The sequence below is a fragment of the Bufo bufo genome, chromosome 4 (assembly GCF_905171765.1).
Source record: "Bufo bufo chromosome 4, aBufBuf1.1, whole genome shotgun sequence".
Lineage (NCBI taxonomy): Eukaryota > Metazoa > Chordata > Amphibia > Anura > Bufonidae > Bufo > Bufo bufo.
The window spans coordinates 9,128,793-9,153,308 of record NC_053392.1 but is presented as its reverse complement, the minus strand read 5'-3'; the positions used below and the strand labels follow the sequence as shown (position 1 = coordinate 9,153,308).

The window sequence follows — 24,516 nt, the reverse complement described above, 5'->3', positions numbered from 1 at the left end:
CTAACCGCTTTAGCTAACCCAGCAGGTAGGAGTCCTTCTTTTCGTGAGTGACCACAAATGTAATTAGCTTGGTTCTGGTGCTGTATTTATGTAATGAGCTTGGTTCTGGTGCTGTACTTATATAATGGGTGTAACTGTGCGGTTCACTGTGACAGTAGTGGCCTTGTAGGCTGGCTGCATGCCCTCTCGCGTACTGGCTGCAGGCCGAAACCTGTGTATGCTGGTTGCTTGGGGCCGCATGCTGGCTGCGGTGGTGTGTGTGAACTGTGGCCTGTGTTTGTGGCTTCCCACCTGTCCTGTGATGGTGCTGATGTTATTCTGTTGCCTGGATCTGAGTTCTGTGATCTGTTGCCCGAGCCTGTGTTCTGTGTCTTTGCTTCCATTTGCTTGGGGTCCAGGCATCTGCTTCTGTGCTGGTTCCCGTTTTTTGTCTGTTCCATGTCCGATGTTTTGTTTAGGTTCCAGTCCTGTTGTCCGTGGTTCTCCGCAGGTAGCAGCCAAGTGTACCGGGACCTTCCTGGAGGTGCGACCAGTGAGCCCTCGGCCCAGTTCATCCCCACCACCAGGGGCTCTGTGAAGTAAGGGGCTCACTAGCTCTCCGCCCTCTGGGTTTTGCCTCTGGTCTGCCGGTGCACTTGGTTCTGTGGTAGGGCTACCACTATTGGCTAACCTGCATGTCTCTACTGTTTGATCCCTGGTCTGAATCTTGCCTGTGTCCTGTTTGCACTACGTGTGGGAGGTCTGCCTTGGGCCTCCGGCACATGAAAGTATGCATTACCAGGCGACACCACAAACAAGGGCAGATGGCAAAACCCCCTGGGTCAGCAGCAAGGGGCTACACCCAGTGAGGCACAAGGCAGACTGACCTCCTGGGTGAGCAACAAGGTGCAACACCCAGCAAGCCAGAAGATAGACTGACCCAAGCCCCACAGCTCACAGGTAGTATAAGGAGGGCACCTAATAAGCCACACCCAGGAACAGATCAGGGAATGTTAACCTCATCAGAACCAGGATTAACAAGAAGCACAGAACATACAATCACAAGTGAATCCAACCTCAGTGATGCAGACACGGGGAGTACACACAAACACAGGCCACAGTTCACACAAGACATCGCAGCCAGCACACAGCCCCAAGCAACCAGCATACAAAGCAGTCAGCCTGCAGCCAGTATGCGAGAGGGCATGCAGCCAGCCTACACGGCCACAACTGTGACACTGCTCCACACCGTGACAATGGGCTTGGTTCTGATGCTGTATTTATGTAATGAGCTTAGTTCTGGTACTGGGTTTATGTAATGGGTTTGGTTCTGATGCTGTACTTATGTAATGGGTTTGGTATGGTACCACTTCTAGTATTCTGTAGCACATCCTCTCATTCGCTACTTCTATGACTTCTGAGACATTGGGCAGCTATTTTTGGAATACCCACAGCAGTAAACGGAGTGGTGGCCACACATCTGCTTCTTGCTCTCCATTCACTTCAGGGCCCCAGAGGTGGGACAACATTGGACATTTATGGCATATCCTGTTCATCCCAGATGGGAAAAGTATTAGCTGTGCATGCTATTCTCCATACAATTAATCTACATTCTAAAATTGATACTTTTGATTTAGTGTATTTAATTCCCTATAATGGTTTCAGAGGCGGTGGCGGGGGCACCAAAAAGATATCTGACACAGGGCGCTATGTACCTAAGGCCGCCCTGCCGAGCTCAGAACCTGCAGAGCAGAACCCGCCGTCTACCTGCTGTTCCAGCTGCACCGCCTGTGATAAAGCCTCCTACTGCTCAGCTTCGCCCTCTCAGAGCACATGATGGTGACATCATCACAGGTACTTCCCCACTACTTCTCTCCACTATCGAGCTCCGCCCCCTCATATCACATGACAGTGACATCACAGGTCCTTCCCCACCCCTTCTCCTTTTATTGCAGAGCTCTGCCCCCCCTCATATCACATGACGGTGACATCATCACAGGTCCTTCACCACCACTTCTCTCCACTGTGGAGCTCCACACCCTCCTGATCACATGATGATGACGTCATCACAGGTCCTTCATCTCCTTTTTCTCTCCATGCAGAAGTGAGAGTTTTGGGGAGCAGTCAGGATGGAGGATCCTCTCATATCAATGGGTAAGAGGAGACACATTGTGTGTTCACAGCCCCCCCTGGCTGTTCCTGTGAGAGGTGCACTTACCTGCTCCCCCCACTATATTCCTGGTCTCCACATATAAAGGTCTGTCATGGCCGGGATCCCGTGTTCTGCTGCAGCTCCTGGGGGCACACCTCCCTGCTGAGTTGTTGGCTGCAGCAGGCTCTTCACCTGCATCAATCTGGATGTTAGGGACCCGGGACCTGCAAAGCCGGCGGGGGAACAATAGAATGTAGAGGCGGGGATCCGGGAGTATAATTCCCACTGCCGGTCCGACCACACCACTGGGTCTGCAGAAAAAGTCCCCAGGGGAGAACAACCCCTTTAAGGGGGAGGTCCCATTACATAGATTTACCCCCTATACACAAGACAGGAGATAAGCGTCTCCTCAGTGGAGGTCTGACTGCTGGGGCCCCAACAATAACCAAAGCAGGGGCCCCGTGGTCACACGTGCTTCCACTCTATTCATCTCTATGGGACTTTTAGAGATAATGAGTGACTCCCTGGGCCCTCGCTAATCGGCTGAAGGGGCCACAGATTACTGCGGCCTCAGACTGAGCTGTGCGGAGGTCATGTGACGTCATCATGGAAGGACCCACAGTACTTGCCCCAGTTCTGCAGCCTCTCCACAGCTGATCAGTAGGGTGTCAGGTGTCAGATCCCCCATCTGAGATCAGTGACATCCATATCTGTAGCCCAGAGAACCCCTTAAAGCAGTGAAGGCTATAGGAACAGTGCGGAGCGGAGTAATCCTAATCAGGGCCAGAGAAGGTTAGGGCTGGTGGTGCAGATGGAGCAGCCTGTGGTGCAGGAGAAGGTGGGGGGTGGTGGTGCAGATGGAGCAGCCTGTGGTGCAGGAGAAGGTGAGGGCTGGTGGTGCAGATAAAGGTGAGGGCTGGTGGTGGAGATGGAGCAGCCTGTGGTGCAGGAGAAGGTGAGGGCTGGTGGTGCAGATGGAGCAGCCTGTGGTGCAGGAGAAGGTGAGGGCTGGTGGTGCAGATGGAGCAGCCTGTGGTGCAGGAGAAGGTGAGGGCTGGTGGTGGAGATGGAGCAGCCTGTGGTGCAGGAGAAGGTGAGGGCTGGTGGGGCAGATGGAGCAGCCTGTGGTGCAGGAGAAGGTGAGGGCTGGTGGTGCAGATGAAGGTGAGGGCTGGTGGTGGAGATGGAGCAGCCTGTGGTGCAGGAGAAGGTGAGGGCTGGTGGTGCAGATGGAGCAGCCTGTGGTGCAGGAGAAGGTGAGGGCTGGTGGTGCAGATGGAGCAACCTGTGGTGCAGGAGAAGGTGAGGGCTGGTGGTGCAGATGAAGGTGAGGGCTGGTGGTGCAGATGAAGGTGAGGGCTGGTGGTGCAGATGAAGGTGAGGGCTGGTGGTGGAGATGGAGCAGCCTGTGGTGCAGGAGAAGGTGAGGGCTGGTGGTGCAGATGGAGCAGCCCGTGGTGCAGGAGAAGGTGAGGGCTGGTGGTGCAGATGGAGCAGCCTATGGTGCAGGAGAAGGTGAGGGCTGGTGGTGCAGATGGAGCAGCCTGTGGTGCAGGAGAAGGTGAGGGACGGTGGTGCAGATGGAGCAGCTTGTGGTGCAGGAGATGGTGAGGGCTGGTGGTGCAGGAGAAGGTGAGGGCTTGTGGTGGACCTGGAGCAGCCTGTGGTCAGGAGAAGGTGAGGGCTGGTGGTGCAGATGGAGCAGCATGTGATGCAGGAGAAGGTGAGGGCTGCTGGTGCAGATGGAGAAGCCTGTGGTCAGGAGAAGATGAGGGCTGGTGGTGCAGATGGAGCAGCCTGTGGTGCAGGAGAAGGTGAGGGCTGGTGGTGCAGATGGAGCAGCCTGTGGTGCACAAATAAGAGGCAGGATCTACACTGCTTACCACACAGGTGTGACCGGACCAAGTTCAGACAGTCTGTCATTTTCTCCGTCTTGTGTGGAGGACTTAGAAGTAAGTCTGAGTTGGGGGCAGTTGGCGCAACATTAGGCTGTAGAATCCGCCGCCCTTCAGGGGTAAAGACCAAGCAATGGCCGCCTGATGCTTCCCTTGAGTGTCTGCAGCGGTCCACCATCACATGGAGCCTCTCACTGCCTCCTGCAGATCCTGTCATCGTCTGGTGGATTCTGTCACTTTCTCCTTGACCTCCTCTCCATAAGAATTCCCTCATCTTACCACAAGCCTCACCGCTGGGAAACACTCTGTCATTGAAGGGGTATTCCAGTTGTGAGACGTTATCTCTATCTGCAGGATATTGTATAGCTATTAGATTGGTGAGGTTCCTACCACTGGGGCCCACACTGATTGCAAGAACTGGGGCCCCCTCGGAGACCCCTGAACTGAATGGACCTCCACCGTTCTGATATCCCCTATCCTGTGGGAGATCACAAGGCCCAAGGGTGTCATAGCAATGGATCAGAGCCCCACAATTTCAAATTTCTCTTGTATCTTGTGATCAGGGTCCTCAGTCTTCTTGTGTCACCTTTGTCTCCTCATAGATTGTAAGCTCTTGTCACCAGGTTTATTATTAGTTGGCTTCCGTCTGCAGAGAATAAATCCCCTGAGCAAGGAGTGAAAGCCGAATCTCTGGATGGAAGAGCAGCTCCAGGCCTGGGATTTTAATGTGGGGTGACTGGTTTATCTTGGAGTTTAGCAGAAAGTTGTTGAGGAGCAGAACATTGTTATTTAGGCCCTGATCACTAAACCTAGAAGTGAAGGAGATAAGAGAAGAGTCTGATCTATAGATGGATCTACAGGAGGTCATGTATTCAGTCACTGTGTGCTTGTGTCTCCACAGATGGATCCAGGAGGAGAAATCCTCCCAAGAGATGTCCCCATCCTCTGTATTCCCAGGACTGTCCAGAGGAGAAGCTCCCAGAGAACCATCAGGTAGATGGAGCTGAAGTCTCCTCAGAATCTGACCAGAAAGAGATTGAACCAAAGACCATTTTACATTTCTCTTCTTTAGGATGAAAATCTGATGGATATTAAGGTTGAGGTTAAAGATGAAGAAGAAGAGGAGATGGATTTATGGGGCGATCAGCAGTGTAAGGAGGGGGGGCTGTCATGGGTCACCTGGATACTACTACCATCATCTCATCATCACATGTAATAATCTCTCCTGTCCCTGTGTGTTTCCTACAGATGGACTCCTAGAAGGAAATCCCCCTGAGAGATGTCCCCGTCCTCTGTATTCCCAGGACTGTCCAGAGGAGAAGCTCCCAGAGAACCATCAGGTAGATGGAGCTGAGCCCTATACACATCTATATAGGGGGGTCTTGCAGTCATAGTGGGGTCATAGATTGTGGGGGTCTCTTATGTGGATCTGTTAAATTTCCCACCTGTCTGCTGTATTGTACTGAATTGTTACAGATGACAAATCAGGGGGAAGATCTGACTGATATTAAAGTGGAGGATGAAGAAGAGCGGATGATGGGCGATCCCCCGTTTAAGAGTGAGGTGGAGGGGGACATTCCAGTCCATGTGACCACAGGTATGGAATAATGAATGGAGGAAGGGAATTGGGAGGTTTCTTCAGGTGAGGCTCCACGTTAGAGCTGCAGTAAAGTAGCACTCCGGGCAGTGACCCCTGTGTTATGTGCAGGAGCGGAGGGAGCTGTGACTGCACATAGACATCCTCTCCGAGCTCTTCTCTCCGTCCTCTCATGCTCCAGGCTGAACACTCGGCTTAGCATCAGGTTGTGGGGGGCACTGGCTGCAATGAACGACTGCAGTAATGGCCGGGGTCTGAGAAAACCCAGTCTAACCACCTAAGCTCCACAATCCATGGTGATAGGGGGCGCCTGTGATCTGTTGAGTATCTGATGTGCCTCTGAAAGTAGTACCTAATTCTTCCTCCCATGCTGAGATATAAGAGGGGGGTGTAGAGGTAATTAATAGTTTGTAAACTTTGGATATTGCTTTTCGCATTGGGAGGGTAGTGAATAGTGTGAGTTGTCAGAATGCAGTGTTGGTTGTCAGGAATTGGTGGCATACTTTATAGAAATGGGAATCCTGTAGGAAATTAAAAGTGATGGTGCTGAGCCGGATTGAAAGTCGTTCCCGAGAAGGGATTTTGCCATCATCAAGCAGGGAGGAAATTGTATAGGATTGTAATAAATCACACAAAGGCTTGGAATGTGTTGGGAGTGGGGAATATTTTGTCAGGTATGGTATTGTCAGTGGACAGATTCAAAAACGATAAATCTTTAGCTGTCTGTAAAAACTTCAGTTCTTTATTGACAAATCTTCAAAAACATCTTGTACAATGATTAAAAACCATACCTACGCGTTTTGAACATGAGGGCAGTGGATAATGCCAGACATGCTCAGTTAATTCCTCCCTGATGTCTGAACCAAGAATCTTGTATGCAGCTTGAGGAAGGGAGGTTTTCCATAGAAGCTTGGAGAATAAGATCTTAACACGTCAGAAAAAGGAGAGGAACAGGTGAACAGGGGTTACAGGCATAATACACTGCTCAAAAAAATAAAGGGAACACTTAAACAACACAATGTAACTCCAAGTCAATCACACTTCTGTGAAATCAAACTGTCCACTTAGGAAGCAACACTGAGTGACAATCAATTTCACGTGCTGTTGTGCAAATGGGATAGACAACAGGTGGAAATTAGAGGCAATTAGCAAGACACCCCAAATAAAGGAGTGGTTCTGCAGGTGGTGACCACAGATCACTTCTCAGTTCCTATGCTTCCTGGCTGATGTTTTGGTCACTTTTGAATGCTGGCGGTGCTTTCACTCTAGTGGTAGCATGAGACGGAGTCTACAACCCACACAAGTGGCTCAGGTAGTGCAGCTTATCCAGGATGGCACATCAATGCGAGCTGTGGCAAGAAGGTTTGCTGTGTCTGTCAGCGTAGTGTCCAGAGCATGGAGGCGCTACCAGGAGACAGACCAGTACATCAGGAGACGTGGAGGAGGCCGTAGGAGGGCAACAACCCAGCAGCAGGACCGCTACCTCCGCCTTTGTGCAAGGAGGAACAGGAGGGGAACTGCCAGAGCCCTGCAAAATGACCTCCAGCAGGCCACAAATGTGCATGTGTCTGCTCAAACGGTCAGAAACAGACTCCATGAGGGTGATATGAGGGCCCGACGTCCACAGGTGGGGGTTGTGCTTACAGCCCAACACCGTGCAGGACGTTTGGCATTTGCCAGAGAACACCAAGATTGGCAAATTCGCCACTGGCGCCCTGTGCTCTTCACAGATGAAAGCAGGTTCACACTGAGCACATGTGACAGACGTGACAGAGTCTGGAGACGCCGTGGAGAACATTCTGCTGCCTGCAACATCCTCCAGCATGACCGGTTTGGCATTGGGTCAGTAATGGTGTGGGGTGGCATTTCTTTGGAGGGCCGCACAGCCCTCCATGTGCTCGACAGAGGTAGCCTGACTGCCATTAGGTACCGAGATGAGATCCTCAGACCCCTTGTGAGACCATATGCTGGTGCGGTTGGCCCTGGGTTCCTCCTAATGCAAGACAATGCTAGACCTCATGTGGCTGGAGTGTGTCAGCAGTTCCTGCAAGACGAAGGCATTGATGCTATGGACTGGCCCGCCCGTTCCCCAGACCTGAATCCAATTGAGCACATCTGGGACATCATGTCTCGCTCTATCCACCAACGTCACGTTGCACCACAGACTGTCCAGGAGTTGGCAGATGCTTTAGTCCAGGTCTGGGAGGAGATCCCTCAGGAGACCGTCCGCCACCTCATCAGGAGCATGCACAGGCATTGTAGGGAGGTCATACAGGCACGTGGAGGCCACACACACTACTGAGCCTCATTTTGACTTGTTTTAAGGACATTACATCAAAGTTGGATCAGCCTGTAGTGTGTTTTTCCACTTTAATTTTGAGTGTGACTCCAAATCCAGACCTACATGGGTTGAAAAATTTGATTTCCTTTTTTTATTTTTGTGTGATTTTGTTGTCAGCACATTCAACTATGTAAAGAACAAAGTATTTCAGAAGAATATTTAATTAACTCAGATCTAGGATGTGTTATTTTTGTGTTCCCTTTATTTTTTTGAGCAGTGTATATGAACATTTCGCCAGGATAAAGGTGGCAAGAAAATTTTTCTACCTACCCAAGAAAGGAATGGTATTTTACTCTTGGCCAGTACTCACTTGACTGATTAGAGGCAGATCATTTAGGATGAATATCTTGGAAAGATCATTTGGTAGATTAATTCCAAGGCAGGTAATATGTGAGTCCTGCCATAGGAACTGTGCTTCCTCTTCCTCTAGGGTGATGTTTAATACCTCTGATTTCCCAAAATTGATTATGAAATTCGAGAGCTGGCTAAATATGTGGAATAGTCTGCTATATGAGGAAAGGCTTGACATGGAAGCTATGAATATGCCAGGGGTGTAACAAGGATCTATCGCGCACAACACCATCATGACCTTTGGTAGCATGAATATGAGAAGCTTATGATTATGTTGGTTTTCCTAATGCACTGGGAAAGATAATGCCCGCAGTGATGGCACAAGTTGTAACAGATCTCCTGGCACCCTGACTGGGTACCTCCGTTGATGGATGCTCCTAGTGCTTCCCGAGGACTCCAAGCACTCCACTTGACACCGGAAGCACTGCCGACCCCACAAACCGCCGCAGCTTGGCTGGGATCTCGCAGTCTTCTATCCACCCTGGACCTACGACAAGGCTTCCAGGTTCCAGTGGGTGAACCTCTCTTCCTTCAGAGAGCGATGCAGGAGCTAACTCTCAAAAGAGCTCAGTGATTATAGCCAGGGGAGTATACAGCGTATAGCATTCCCCAGTGTAGATGCAGCCTTTTCTTCACACACATGAGACAAGGCTCTATGTTGAGGGTAAAACAGGAACTCTTTAATGGGGCTACATGTCAGCCTTTTATGCAGGTCTTCCAGCAAGGGACACTCCCCCCGGGGACCTTGTCAAAGAATGAGACAGTTTTTACATTAGCCCCCCCCCCCCCCCCCGCCTGTGATACAATTACCAAACACAATGGGCTCTGCCTGTGATACAATTAACAAACACAATGGGCTCTGCCTGTGATACAATTAACAAACACAATGGGCTCTGCCTGTGATACAATTAACAAACACAATGGGCTAACTTAATCACTCACAGGCAGAAAACACACATTTTCCCCCAAAAACACAGAAAATATCCTGAAGCCCCACATATCCCCATAAATTATACATCCCTGGATAGCTCTGATCTGGGCGAACAACATATCTAGAAATCACCCAGATCCGAGCAGGGGTTCCCAAATTCCATGAAAGTCACATTTGACTGACCACAAGCATGGCTTTCCTGCCGAAAACAGTTCCGCAGATTTGGCCAGTCTGCCTTCTCCTTCAAAGTTTTCGTATATGGGTGATAATCCTGAGGCAAGAGTATGGCAAACAGGCCCCTCCAAAACCCAGTGGCGAGGTTATTTCTGCCACACAAGTGTAAGATAAAGTACGCTGTGAAGTTACACCAAAGGCATAATGTATTACCCAGTCTTTTTTGCTTGTTCTCTTGAGTGCTGGTTGTCCTTGTGAGGCTCTCTGATATGTCACAGAGCAGTTTGTCTGAGGCTTAAGACAGCAGATGGCAATTTGAAGAAAACCTTATGCACCATGTAGTCTCAAGCAGGACGGTTGTTCAGTTCTAAGCATGATAAGCTTAATAAAGAACCTTGTAAACAAGAAGGATAATGCTTACCTGTGGCCACCAGGGCTAGGAGGTTTAATTTTCATCAAGACTCTATTTCACTTTACTTTCACATATGCGTTTCACCATACAATGAATATATTTTGCCCAGAAACCCAGAGTAGCATACTAGGTTTTCTCACTCTCTCTCTCTCCTGAATTGGAGACTAAACAATTTTCAAGAAATTTGCTATTGCAGTCTATGGAATTTTCACTAGCTGCCTACCACAGGAATGGCTTAACAGGCAGCCTACTATGACATGCCTGAAAGGCTTCACTCACTCCTCTTTTGTTTCCTCTATCTTCGCGTAGATTGTAAGCTCCTGAGATAATAGTTATTATTATTATTATGTGTCTTCCACATGTGGAGAATGGATCCCCCTGAGCGAGGAGTGAAAGCTGAGTCTCTGGATAGAAGAGCAGCTCCAAACCTGGGAGTTCTATGGGGGCTGAATGGATTAGCTTGGGTTTAGCAGAAAGTTGGTGAAGAGCAGAACATTGTTATTAAACCTAGAAGTGAAGGAGCTGAGAGAAGAGTCTGATCTATAGACAGATCTACAGGAGGCCATGTATTCAGTCGCTGTGTGCTTGTGTCTCCACAGATGGATCCAGGAGGAGAAATCCCCCCGAGAGATTTCCCCATCCTCTGTATTCCCAGGACTGTCCAGAGGAGAAGCTCCCAGAGAACCATCAGGTAAATGGAGCTGAAGTCTCCCCAGAATCTGACCAGAAAATGTTTGAACCAAAGATCACTTTACATTTTTCTTGTTCAGGATAAAAATCTGATGGATATTAAGGTTGAGGTTAAAGAAGAAGCAAAAGAGGAGACGGATTTATGGGGCGATCAGCAGTGTAAGGAGGGGGGGGCTGTCATAGGTCACCCGGATACTACTCCCATCATCTCATCATCACATGTAATAATCTCTCCTGTCCCTGTGTGTTTCCTACAGATGGACTCATAGAAGGAAATCCCCCAGAGAGATGTCCTCATCCTCTGTATTCCCAGGACTATCCAGAGGAGAAGCTCCCAGAGAACCATGAGGTAGATGAAGCTGAGCCCTATACACATCTATATAGGGGGGTCCTGCAGTCATAGAGGGGTCATAGATTGTGGGGGTCTCTTTAGAGTTAGATTTCCATCTGTTTCATCTGTTAGATTTCCCACCTGTCTGCTGTATTGTACTAATTGTTACAGATGACAAATCAGGGGGAAGATGTGACTGATATTAAAGTGGAGGATGAAGAAGAGCGGATGATGGGCGATCCCCCGTGTAAGAGTGAGGTGGAGGAGGACATTCCAGTCCATGTGACCACAGGTATGGAATAATGAATGGAGGAAGGGAATTGGGAGGTTTCTTCAGGTGAGGCTCCACCTTAGAGCTCCAGTAAAGTATCACTCCGGGCAGTGACCCCTGTGTTATGTGCAGGAGCGGAGGGAGTTGTGACTGCACATAGTGTTATATCAGCAGCCCATGCCTGCTGCAGCTCTGCTCTTTCAGGTGAGTGTGAATGCTGGTCCACTCGCCCTCCTGTTCTTCTAGTGGACCAGATTCTCTGCTCTTCGGCAGCCTCTTTGTCGTGGGTCTAACCATGGTCTCATCTCCTATGGCAGGCTGCAGCCTGCACTTGCTGGCAAGGCCTGTCCCTTCAATTGGTTGATGTGATAATTAGTGAATTTTATTCAGCCGGACATAATAATGCACAATGTACAATTATGGCAACGTTTTGAGCTAAATGGTAGCCCTTCATCAGGCCAGGATCTGACCACACACAAGGGAAGCCGGCTTCCCTTGTGTGTGGTCAGATCCTGTCCTGATAAAGGGCTATAATTTAGCCCAAACGTTGCCATAATTGTATATTGTGCATCATTATGTCCGGCTGAATAAAATTCACCAATTATCACATCAACCAATTGGAGTGCTGTCTATTGGTATAAATATTACAACTGTGGTTCCTGAGGTGGAGCAAGGAACACAACCCTGACGTGCACCCTTATATAAGCCAGGTTACCGTTGAGTGCTGTGACCACTTGGAATTACAAGGCCTGTCCCTTCAGCATATAGGGTGCATGCAAGCACTCCCTCCAGCTCTTTAAAGACCAGTGCTCTCACAACCAAAGTCATTCCAGCCTATAGACACTATTATAAATCCTTGAAGAAAAGTGATGCCCAAGTTGCATAGATGGGCTGAATAAATCGGTAGAGGACAGTCCTGGTTACCAGACAAGGTTTCGATGCTTATCAGATTTTTGAGTTGTATCAGGTCTGGGCTTCTATAATAAAAGTGATCACTGAGTGTAGAGCAGAGTCCTGGACGCCATCACTGATATATGTTATAGAATGGAAACTATAAAGGAAGGACATCTTCCTCCAGGGTCCACTTCCGTATTTGACTAAAAAAGAACTGTATTTCTAGACCAATATGGATGTTATAAATTTGTCTACTGTGGCTAAAAAACAATCATTTCATCTATTTTGAATCCTCACAGAAAATTTTTGTAGGAACTCTGAAGAAAATGTCATGTTATCACAGAATTACAAAGTAGAAGATGAAGATCTTGTGCAGTGCTCATCACAAGAAAACCTCATTACCAGAAATGTATATCCTGGACTTCATAATACTGATCTGTCATATTATCCGGCTAAGTGTGAGGAACCTTTTCCTGACCATTTACTGATTGGGGCCACAAGTACAGATCAGAAAGAGGAAACAAGTTTTCAGTGCTGGGAATGTGGAAAACAGTTTCCATACCGCTCAGGTCTTCTAATGCACAGAAGAATTCACACAGAAGCAAAAATGTACTCCTGTTCAGAATGTAGGAAATGTTTTAGGGACAAACCAAGGCTTGTTGCCCATGAGAAAATTCACTCAAGGGAGAAGCCATATTCATGTTCAGAATGTGGGAAATGTTTTGCAAATAGATCACAACGCGTTACCCATGAGAGAATTCACACAGGAGAGAAGCCGTATTCATGTTCAGAATGTGACAAATGTTTTACACTGAAATCGCATCTTGTTATACATGCAAGAATTCACACAGGGGAGAAGCCATATTCATGTTCATTGTGTGGGAAGTGTTTTACAAATCAATCAAATCTTGTTATACATGAGAGAACTCACACTGGAGAGAAGCCGTATTCATGTTCAGAATGTGGAAAACGTTTTGCAGTTAAATCAAGTCTTTCTGCACATCATAAAACTCATACAGGAGAGAAGCCATACACATGTTCTGAATGTAGGAAATGTTTTCCTGATAATGCACAACTTGTTAGACATATGAGAGTTCACACAGGAGAGAAGCCGTATTCATGTTCAGAATGTGGGAAATGTTTTACAAATAAGTTAAATTTGGTTATACATGAGAAAAAACACAAAGGAGAGAAGATGTATTCATGTTCAGAATGTGGAAGATATTGTTCAGATAAATGGAGTCTTGTTAGACATGAGAGAATTCATACAGGAGAGAGGCCGTATTTATGTTCAGAATGTGGGAAATGTTTTACAGACAAACCAAGTCTTGTTACACATAAGAAAATCCACACAAGGGGCAAGCCATATTCATGTTCAGAATGTGGGAAATGTTTTTCAAATAGAGCAAATCTTGTTAGACATGAGAGAATTCACACAGGAGAGAAGCCTTATTCATGTTCAGAATGTGGAAAATGTTTTACAAATCAGTCAGGTCTTGTTGTACATCATAGAATTCACACAGGAGAGAAACCATATTCATGCATAGAATGCGGGAAACGTTTTGCAGGTAAATCAAGTCTTTCTGCACATCAGCAAACTCACACAGGAGAGAAGCCAAACACATGTTCTGAATGCAGGAAATGTTTTACTTACAAATCACAACTTGTCACACATAAGAGAGTTCACACAGGAGAGAAGCCGTATTCATGTTCAGAATGTGGGAAATGTTTTATTTCTACAACCAGTCTTAGGAATCATCAGAGAAGTCACACTGGAGAGAAGCCATCTTGATGTGCTCTATATAAAAAATGTTTTTACTAAGAAATCAAATTTTAAAAACACAATTTTGAGAATTCACACAAAAAAAATTATTCTTATGGAATGTGTTAAAGAGCAACAAACATTGGGTGTTTTGGGGAGGTAAAATTAGCCTGGCCCTTCCAAGCACCCAAATTATATTTACTTGAGATCAACAGTGACCGTGATCCATGCAGGAAAAGCATTGTGGATATAAGGAAGAAAATAACAGCCTTGTCTACTATCAGAGCAGTGAAGATGACTTGTCCCCATGAACCTTGCTTCTTCTTACCTCCACCCACACTGCAGGAGAATCCAGAGGGACACAGTGGAAAAGGATGGACACCAAATGGATTTTGTATTTTTTTTTTTTACATGCCGCCATATCAATACTTTTTCTTTATTCAAGCAGTAAATAATGGTTATGGAATTAAATGATATGGTAATGGCAAATTGAATTTGCAAAAATTTGTCACACAACTTAATTCTGTGGCTCAAATACCTGATGCTCAGTAACAGGTTTAAAAAAAAAAAAAAAAGACTCATGTCCATCTAGTCCAACTTATAACCCTACTGTGTTGATCCAGAGGAAGTCAAAAGCCCCCTGTAAGATGGCCACTAATTGTGACATTAGAGGAAAAATTACTTTCCGACTCTAAATACTGTATTGACAACCAAAATAAATCCTTGGATTAGCGTCTTTTATCCGGAGATCTAGTGTCCATAACCTGCAAAATTGTAACACTCATGAAAGACATCAAAGCCCCTTGAATCGACCATCACCACCTCCTCTGGTATTTGAATGTTCATAATATTGCAGACCAATGTTCATGATAGGTCCACAATATATGATGGTTGGGTTTTAGAAACCCTGCACCCGACCAGTCATCTGTTTCCTGCATCCGCAGAGGTGGGAGCACAGCTGTGATGAAAGCATATTGGGCGTGCCAGGACACTAAAGCTCAGCTCCCATTACAGTGACACCAGTAACTAGGCATGGCCACTGCTCTATAGACACATTCAGATTTACCATGGGGGGTGGCAGATGCAAGGAACAAATGATCAGTCCTGGTGCAGGGTGTCAGAAATCCACCCATCACATTTTTTATCATATTTTACTAAATATGAATAAAACAGTATGACATATAAATGAAGGACAAAATAGACAGTACACTGTCAGGAAGAATCAACCTACATTCCAATCAATAGTCTGAGCAATAGTCTAAACAGCAAATACAAAGGTTCGTGGTTGATAGCAAATGGGTATTCAAGCATGAGGAGAGGGCACTGTGAGGAAGGATGCACATTACGTCCCCCAAACTTACTCGAACTTTTCAGTCTGATTTACTAAGACTTTCCATTGATTGAAGCTAGGAGGGCGATCCTCATCCATCACAGAGCTATTGCCTTGCGAGTCATAAACAATGTTTCCTTCAAAAAGATCTTATCTTGGTGAGACCACTCAGATTCCCAGATTCAGAAGAGAATGGACACATTAGAACTCTCGAAAGAGTGTCCGCAAACTCTCTCCAAAAAGAACTCAAACAATCATATGTCCATATTAAGTGCCAGAAAAATTCTCTTGTGATCAACCACATCTATGGCCATTAGAACTTGGGAGGCGAGTGATTCTATAGAGTCTGGTTAGGGCTAAATAAGCGGAGATTCCATTGCAGTTATCCAGTCCTTCCTCACTAGTTAAAGAGAAATACAGGCAGTGATATGAGAGCCAATCTAGGGTCAATCAAATAAGTATACAACATGATTATAAGACCTCTCGGTCCCTGGGTAGTACAGACACCTATTAAGGGGTAGACGAAGATTGCACTCCTACAGTATATTTGAGTGCATGACGTAACTGAATCTATAAAAATGCTCACGTGGTGTACCATATAGCTCCTGCAATTGTGTAAATTATTAAATCTCTCCATCTTTATATATATCCCCAAGTGACCGTATCCCATAACCTTTCCAGAACTCACTACCCTCCACAGTTAACATATGACAAAACAGTAAATTATCCCACAGAGCAGCTTCAGAAGGCAGGTCTTCATAATGCCTCAGGTTCATTGCAGCCCTCCAAACCTGGTTGGCTAGACGATGTAATGGGAGAGGTCTCCTAGAAATCCTCTCCAATACCATCCAGAGAGAAGCAATATGCAAATGTTGACTTAGCAAGTATTCAGCGTTAGGGAGTCCAGAGTTAGTAACCCATGATGACTACCTCTATTGGCCTGCTAGAAAGTAAAGATAGAAGTCTGGTAAAGAACTTTGCAACACCTGCAGGAGGTAGCCCCATTCCACCCAATCAAATACCTTGATGGCATCCAAGGATGCCAGGGCTCATTCCCTTCCCTCCACGACTTCCACTTGAACTACTGCCTGAATTCTACTTGATGATGTGTGGAGCGTCCAAATATAAAACTATATTAGTCATAGTTGCTCAGGGCTACAGTCAGTATGGCCTAACAAAGAAATACAAAAGGGTTGGTAGCGCAACTTCCGGAGTTAAGGGCTGACATCTGCACATGCAAGACTATGGGGGCAAGATCAGATACACCTGGGGGGCCATAAGAGACATACAGGTTTCCAAATACATAATTAATACCCCCCCCCCCCTCCCGATGGTGTGAAGCATGACTATTGTCCGTATGTCAACCCAGCCTCTCTTGCCCAAAAACCTGCATAAGGGGCCAGAATTATCAGAACTTATCTAGCTCAGGGTCCAGAGTCGTATTAAGGTCTCCCATACACAGCAATCTCGCATCTGGATAATTAGACACAAATTGAGCTGCCTTTTGCAAAAGCAACATGTTGGCAGAGGGAGGGATATAAGAAATGTAGTGAATTGTAAAGCACTGCGGAATATGATGGGGCTATATAAATTAAGATTATTATTATTAGTTAACCCCCTCTCGACATCTGCTGTGCATGTACGGAGTATCAGGAACTGGTCTGGCTGTTCCTGATAGCCAAGCCCCTGCTGTATACACTGGCATAGTTGAATACACCAATGCTGGTGCTTTAACCCTCTGTATGCCACGGTCAGCGCTGACCATGGCATGCACAGGGTTTGTGGAGGGCGGGGGCTCCCTTCCCGTCCCATTTGGGGAGGAAGCCCCCGCAGTGATGGGGACCCGAAGGCTGAGAAGGCAGCCTGAATCCTTCCACAGGCATAGGGGCTTGCCGTCTACAGAAGCCTGTGAGACCCAGCACCCTTGGTTTTACAAGCAAGCAGGCTCTCAGCGTATTACACTGGTAATACACTGACAGCCAATGCATTACAATACACATAAATTGTAATGCATTGCAAAGTTAAAGTCCCACAAAGGGACAAAAAAATAAAAAAGTTTTTCATAACAAAAAAAATTGGTTTCAAGTTAAAAAAATAAATAAACGCCCCTTCCCCTTAATAAAAACGACAAGACAAAAACAGCCATTTTTAGTCACCTTGCCTTACAAAAAGCGTAATAGTGAGCGGTCAAAAAGTACTATGTACTCCAAAATAGTACCAATAAAAACGTCATTTCATCCTGCAAAAAATGATCCTCCAAACAAGCCGATCGGCAGAAAAAGAAAAAAAATATGGCTCTCAGAAAATGGTGACACAAAAATGCTTTGCGCAAAAGTAGTAAAACATAAAAAAAACTATATATATATTGGTATCCCTGTAATCGTAGTGACCAGCAGAATAGTGGAAACATGTCATTTTTCCCACCTGGTGTTCGCCCCAGTAACAAATCCCAAAAAGCAATGGCAGAGTTGCCTCCTTATATTTATCCTGCTTCCCAAAAAGCTAAATAAAAAGTGATTAAAAAGTTGTATGTGCCCCAAAATAAAACCAATGATAAAGCAAATATATGTTTGTCAGAAAACGTCTGTCTGGTGTCCATTGGCCAATCAATAGCAACATGGCGTCTGTAAACCATTCCAACAAAATCTACCCTCCAAAAACCAGATGGGACTCCTTCTCTTCTGATCCCTGCCATGTGCCCAAACAACAGTTTATGACCACACATGGGGTGTTGCCACTTGTTTTTCACCTGTTACCCCTTGTAAAACAAAAAATGGGGAGCTTATGCAACATTTTATTGGAAGTAGAAATAAAAATTTTCATTGTCACAAACAAGTGTTTCTAAATTCTTTTAAATCTTGTGGGGTCAAAGTACACACCTTAATAAATTTGTTGAGGGGTGTAGTTTCAAAAATGGGTTCACTTTTTGGTGGATTCTACTGTGGGGGTACCTTAGTGTGCCTTCAAATGTAACATGGCTCCTGAAGATGATTCCAGAAAACTCTGCCCTCCAAAAACCATATGGCGCTCCTTCCCTTCTGCACTCTGCCGTGTGCCCATATAGCAGTTTCTGTAAACTGCAGAATCAGGGTAAAAGATATTGAGTTTTGTTTGGCTGTCTTACAGGAGAAAAATTGATTAAAATGTAAAGTCTGCAAAAAATTTTAAATTTTGAAATTTCTCCTCCATTTTGTGAAACTATGAAACCACGTTTGTAAAATCAGTTTTGAATAACTTGAGGGGGTGTAGTTTCTAAAATGGGGTCATTTATGGGTGGTGTTTACTACCTAAGCCTCACAAAGTGATTGGTCCTTAAAAAAAGTGAATTTTGGAAATTATCTTAAAAAATAGAACATTTGCTTCTAAAAATCTAAGCCTTATGACATCCTAAAAAAATAAAATGACATTCACAAAATGATGCAAACATAAAGTAGACGTATGGGGAATGTTATTTAGTATCTATGTTATGAGGTATCACTATCCATCTGGAAAGCCCAGAAATTCAACTTTAGAAAATAGTGAATTTTTTTTAAAAATTGGTAAATTTGGGATTTTTTTCAAATAAATAAAGATAACACATATGGACTCAAATTTTCCTTTAACATAAAGTACGTGTCACCAGAAAATCTCAGAATGGCTTGGTTATGAAAAAGTGTTCCAAAGTTATTACCACATAAAGTGACACATGTCAGATTTGCAAGAATACTTGAAGTAGGGCAAAAGTGCTGTCAAAGGTAAGTACGTTGAAGGCGCAGCACCTTAGTCAAGGTCTCCAATTGGAGGCTTACCTTATGGAGTTGTGTTACACATAGGCACAACTCTATTGTAGGCGTCCTTAGGTGTGCAGCCGCAGATAGACTCCCCCATGCAGGAGATGCCCGTGACCCAGGAGGATAATTCACAAGTCTAGTAGATATCGCCGCATGGCGCAATCACCCTGAGAATCAGTATCTTAAAACAATATACAACGTGTTTTGGGGATATTGGCTTCCCCTTCATCAGGTAAAGATTGCTTATACAAAACATACAGCTCACATAAGGTCTTTTATATTTTAAAAAGGAGCCCACTAATTGAGGGCTGTCCCTAATTGTCAAATGTACCTCATTTGCATATGTATTAATACTTTGATCTTAGGTAAAAATATCCAACAAAGAAGGCTCCATTAAAATCATGAATGAATAAATAAATAAAATAAATCTACTTTATAAAAAACAGTTTTTAGATGGTCCTGCTTCAGTCTTTTCCATTTGAGATCAGTGATCGTTCTCTTAGGGACCGAGAGCATTACGAGGGGTAGCCAATAATATTCACGGAGAGGATCACATGGTCACAGCTGCGGTCACGTGACCGGTCAGTGTTGTTGTCAACCACAGTCCTTATAAAGAAAAGAAAAGTTGCAGCTCTCACCTCTAATCACCCTTGTGAAGCACGGAAGGTGCTTCTAAAGGGATGTTGTTGCCCTCAAGGTCACGTGATCGGGACTTGATACTCACGTGACTGAGATGAAGGAGTCACATGATCACATGGGAAGTCATGTGAGTGAAGCTGTCAGAAGGATTCAGTTAGCGGGCTCCTTCTTGGCACCTTTTTTTTTAAATATAAAAGACCTTATGTGAGCTGTATGTTTGTATAAGCAATCTTTACCTGATGAAGGTGAAGCCAATATCCCCCGAAACGCGTTGTCTATGTTGCTTTAAGATACTGTACCAATAAAAGAAGATTCTCTCCACATCCGGGTCGTGAGGGTGATCGTGCCATGCAGTAATATCTAATATGAGCTGCAGATTTTCAAAAATAGGCCTGGTCAGGAAGGTGAAAAATGGCTGTGTCCTGAAGGGGTTAATGTAGGCAACAGTGAAAACAAACCTGCCTTCCAGGTCCATAACCGTTCCAGTCTTCTGCCACTGCAGAATGAATAAGGAAACACTCAAAGAGGACGACGTACAGCAGGAGTGTCTCACCCCCTGAATCCACGGCTTTGCCAATCTACAAGTGGTGTCCGGGGTTGAATGAGTTTCTTGCAAACATACAATATGTCAGTTATATTTATGCCATTCGTTTCCTGGGTCCCCCCCAAACCCCGTATATTCCATGACGTAGCCATAGTACCTGTTCAGATAAAGTCATATAAGGCCCAACCGTCCCTGACACTGATATAAGCCCCGTCCTATCGCCCGAATCCAAGTGCTCCGTCCTCCCTGCAGCCACATTCTGCCTGCGGTTACACGCCATACCAGAAAAGAAATAAACCAGTAAAACGTATATAACTAAAGAAGAAATGAACAGTTGGGAAATATCTCATAGCATAATGAAGCCAGAGTCTGTGTAATGTACCATCTGAAATAGCATCACCTCAACCGGTTTCATGGAGAAGTCTTAGAAAATAAGGTCGGCCATGGCCAGGACAATAAACAGCTGAACTTATATCCCACGTGTCCACAACGCCCAAAACAGCTCACCACCTGGTAGCTTCAGAAACATCATGGTCCCTCAGGCCTCTTCGAAATCCAGTCATGCGCCTCTCTTGGATCGACGAAGAACACTGTGATGCCACCATTCTGGATTCTCAGGCGCGCCGGGTACATCATAGAATATAGTAAGTTTAACTCCTCCAGACTTCTATTAACAGATACGAAGGCGGCTCTTGGCTTCTGCAGATATCGAGGTATTTCCATACTTGATTTCTTGTTTCTTCTGAGCCAGATGGAGAATAAGATCTCTATCTTTCCATTTGAGGAGCTTGGGCAGTAACATCCTAGGAGGGACTCCTGATGATGGTGATCTTGCCAGTACCCAGTGTACCCTGTATTTAAATTTCCCAGTAAGGGAAGATTGACAATTGTTAATCGCCAGCATCAGTTTGTCATATGCCCGCTTAAGGGAGAACTCCGGTTTTGGAGACTCCTCTGGGGCCACAGGTACTGTAGAGGGCTGGCCACATGCAGGAGTGGTGCGCAGCCAGTGGAGGAAGGTCTTGGGTCTTCTCTTGAGGATATTCTTTCAGCTTGTCAGCTGCTGTGTGAGATTTGTCTGGGCTCAGATTTGGGTGCTGCCAATGCCCCTAGCTTTTCCAGGATGAGATGAAACGGTGAGTTAGACTCAGAGCTGCACTCAAAGACGTCTCTCCATGCTGGTAGTTGACCAGGCCCTCCCCACCACCCCAGAAGATTGGTTTGCAAAATTAAAATTTGCAAAAAGCGTAACAATTGTGTAAAGCACTATAGAAATGCATCCCCAATGAGCTTCACAGAATAATAACTGGTAGACCACCCTGCACAAACGAGCACACCAACACCAACTGTCACTAGAAAAAAAAAAAATATATTGTTTTGCATAACAAAAAAAATATGTAATGCCAAAATGCAATATAAATGAAAAACTGCATTTACAGAAAATAAAAAACACAATCATGCAACAATAATAAAACTTTAATAAGACAATTTAAAGGGACTGTCAGAGTGATAACCTGTCCTTAGGAAAGGGTGGGGTCTGACACCTTCATCAGCTGTTTGGCGATAGTCCCTCCGCCAGAAGTACACAGCTCTGTACACTGTGAACGGGAGCAGCTCTGCAGTCATGGGCTCCATCCATTGTGAAACATGATTAAAAACGATCATCTATATGGTCCTTACAGAGGGCAGGAAGTATCTGAGCCTCTCCTTGTCACCCTACAGCCTCCTCCCTTCCGCGCTGGATGAGAGGAGAGTAGCTGAAGAGAAGGGTACTTGCTGTATCTCAAGCTCTATAGCAGCTAGAGGTACACATGAGGTGTTTTCTAAAGGTAATATCAACAGTTTTGTGTGTCCTATTTGGGTCCAACCATTTAGTTAGGGCTTATGTACACATCAGTGAATTGCAGATGTGCCTCATCCATGTTCTCCACAAAAAGCATGCTGATCCACAGATTTTAAAGTGTTTCCACCTGACCATGAGTAAATGGAGAAACAACGGAAGGATGGGCTCCTTTTGTCCATAATTGTGGACACTTCAAACCCATAACGGGTTTGTAAAAAGAACTTACAACACAGATGTCATATGTGTCTGATACATGTTCTTCACAGACCAGTGCCAGGAGATATTCTGCAAATCCTCTACTTGGCCTAGCAGAGTGCCAAGGCCAATTAGCAGTTTCTGGGGTGGCAATCTTTGTGCCAAAAACGGCGTCCTACAATGCTCAGCACCAGTGTGGACATGCTTATCAGCTTGGTTCGCGAGAGGCCCAAATTGAGGAACAACGGTACCAAACGCTATCATAATAAGACCCGACTCCTTATAGGAGAACATGAAATCTCAGCTGCACCCAAATAAGTGGAAAAGGTCCCCCTAGTTGAAGCAAATACTTATGTTTCATCCACTGAAATATGTAGAGATGGGGGAATCGATTCTAAACAAATCAAATTAGCTTCAGTCCTCAACTGCATCTCTGCAACATTAGTGCTATATGTGTGACCGTACCACAAAATATATGCAGTATCTGCTCTATGTGTGAATGTACCAGAGATATCTGCAGTATCTGCTCTACATGTGACTGTACCAGAAATATCTGCAGTATCTGCTCTACGTGTGACTGTACCAGAAATATCTGCAGTATCTGCTCTACATGTGACCGTACCAGAAAAATATCTGCAGTATCTGCTCTACGTGTGACTGTACCAGAAATATCTGCAGTATCTGCTCTACATGTGACTGTACCAGAAATATCTGCAGTATCTGCTCTACGTGTGACTGTACCAGAAATATCTGCAGTATCTGCTCTACATGTGACTGTACTAGAAATATCTGCAGTATCTGCTCTACATGTGACCGTACCAGAAAAATATCTGCAGTATCTGCTCTACGTGTGACTGTACCAAAAATATCTGCAGTATCTGCTCTACATGTGACCGTACCAGAAAAATATCTGCAGTATCTGCTCTATGTGTGAATGTACCAGAGATATCTGCAGTATCTGCTCTACGTGTGACTGTACCAGAAATATCTGCAGTATCTGCTCTACATGTGACTGTACCAGAAATATCTGCAGTATCTGCTCTACATGTGACCGTACCAGAAAAATATCTGCAGTATCTGCTCTACGTGTGACTGTACCAGAAATATCTGCAGTATCTGCTCTACGTGTGACTGTACCAGAAATATCTGCAGTATCTGCTCTACGTGTGACTGTACCAGAAATATCTGCAGTATCTGCTCTACATGTGACTGTACCAGAAATATCTGCAGTATCTGCTCTACGTGTGACTGTACCAGAAATATCTGCAGTATCTGCTCTACATGTGACCGTACCAGAAAAATATCTGCAGTATCTGCTCTACGTGTGACTGTACCAGAAATATCTGCAGTATCTGCTCTACATGTGACCGTACCAGAAAAATATCTGCAGTATCTGCTCTACGTGTGACTGTACCAGAAATATCTGCAGTATCTGCTCTACATGTGACCGTACCAGAAAAATATCTGCAGTATCTGCTCTATGTGTGAATGTACCAGAGATATCTGCAGTATCTGCTCTACGTGTGACTGTACCAGAAATATCTGCAGTATATGCTCTACATGTGACTGTACCAGAAATATCTGCAGTATCTGCTCTACATGTGACCGTACCAGAAAAATATCTGCAGTATCTGCTCTACGTGTGACTGTACCAGAAATATCTGCAGCATCTGCTCTACATGTGACTGTACCAGAAATATCTGCAGTATCTGCTCTACGTGTGACTGTACCAGAAATATCTGCAGTATCTGCTCTACATGTGACTGTACCAGAAATATCTGCAGTATCTGCTCTACATGTGACCGTACCAGAAAAATATCTGCAGTATCTGCTCTACGTGTGACTGTACCAGAAATATCTGCAGTATCTGCTCTACATGTGACTGTACCAGAAATATCTGCAGTATCTGCTCTATGTGTGACTGTACCAGAAATATCTGCTCTACATCTGACTGTACCAGAAAAATATCTGCAGTATCTGCTCTACGTGTGACTGTACCAGAGATATCTGCAGTATCTGATAAACACAACAGGTATGGGGGGGGCACACTACAAAAGGGAACACCAGGCAGTATACCAATAATACACTTTATTGTGTTAAAATAATTAAGAACATACCCCTAAAATATACATAAAATATAGACCTTGTACAAATCTAAGCAATGCACACAAGGTGATACCGCAAAATATAGCCGTGAAGCGGCTGGTGGTAAGTAGTTGCAATCTTATATTGATGTCCACAATCACTATATGAGCCAGCGAATGTCCAAATATGGTGGATTAATGCTAGACAGTTTCTTATTGATGACCCCCAGAAATGTAAATGACAGTCTTAGACTGTAGGGCCAAATTTCATCCACGGCACTTGCTGGGTATAACCTATAATGATAGGCTCAATACCGCTGCCTCCCACAGT

General features: G+C 45.2%; 1 protein-coding gene across 1 annotated transcript in view; it reads left to right on the top strand.

Annotated features, from left to right (window-relative positions):
• LOC120998305 (gastrula zinc finger protein XlCGF26.1-like) overlaps nt 1-24,516 on the top strand; it is a 4,064,644-nt gene that overhangs the window by 2,392,994 nt on the left and 1,647,134 nt on the right. Inside the window, exons 17-20 of the mRNA XM_040428955.1 lie at nt 5,099-5,177; nt 5,275-5,366; nt 10,603-10,681; nt 10,780-10,871. Of these exons, the coding sequence (XP_040284889.1) occupies nt 5,099-5,177; nt 5,275-5,366; nt 10,603-10,681; nt 10,780-10,871 (342 nt within the window). The remainder of the gene's footprint in view (nt 1-5,098; nt 5,178-5,274; nt 5,367-10,602; nt 10,682-10,779; nt 10,872-24,516) is intronic.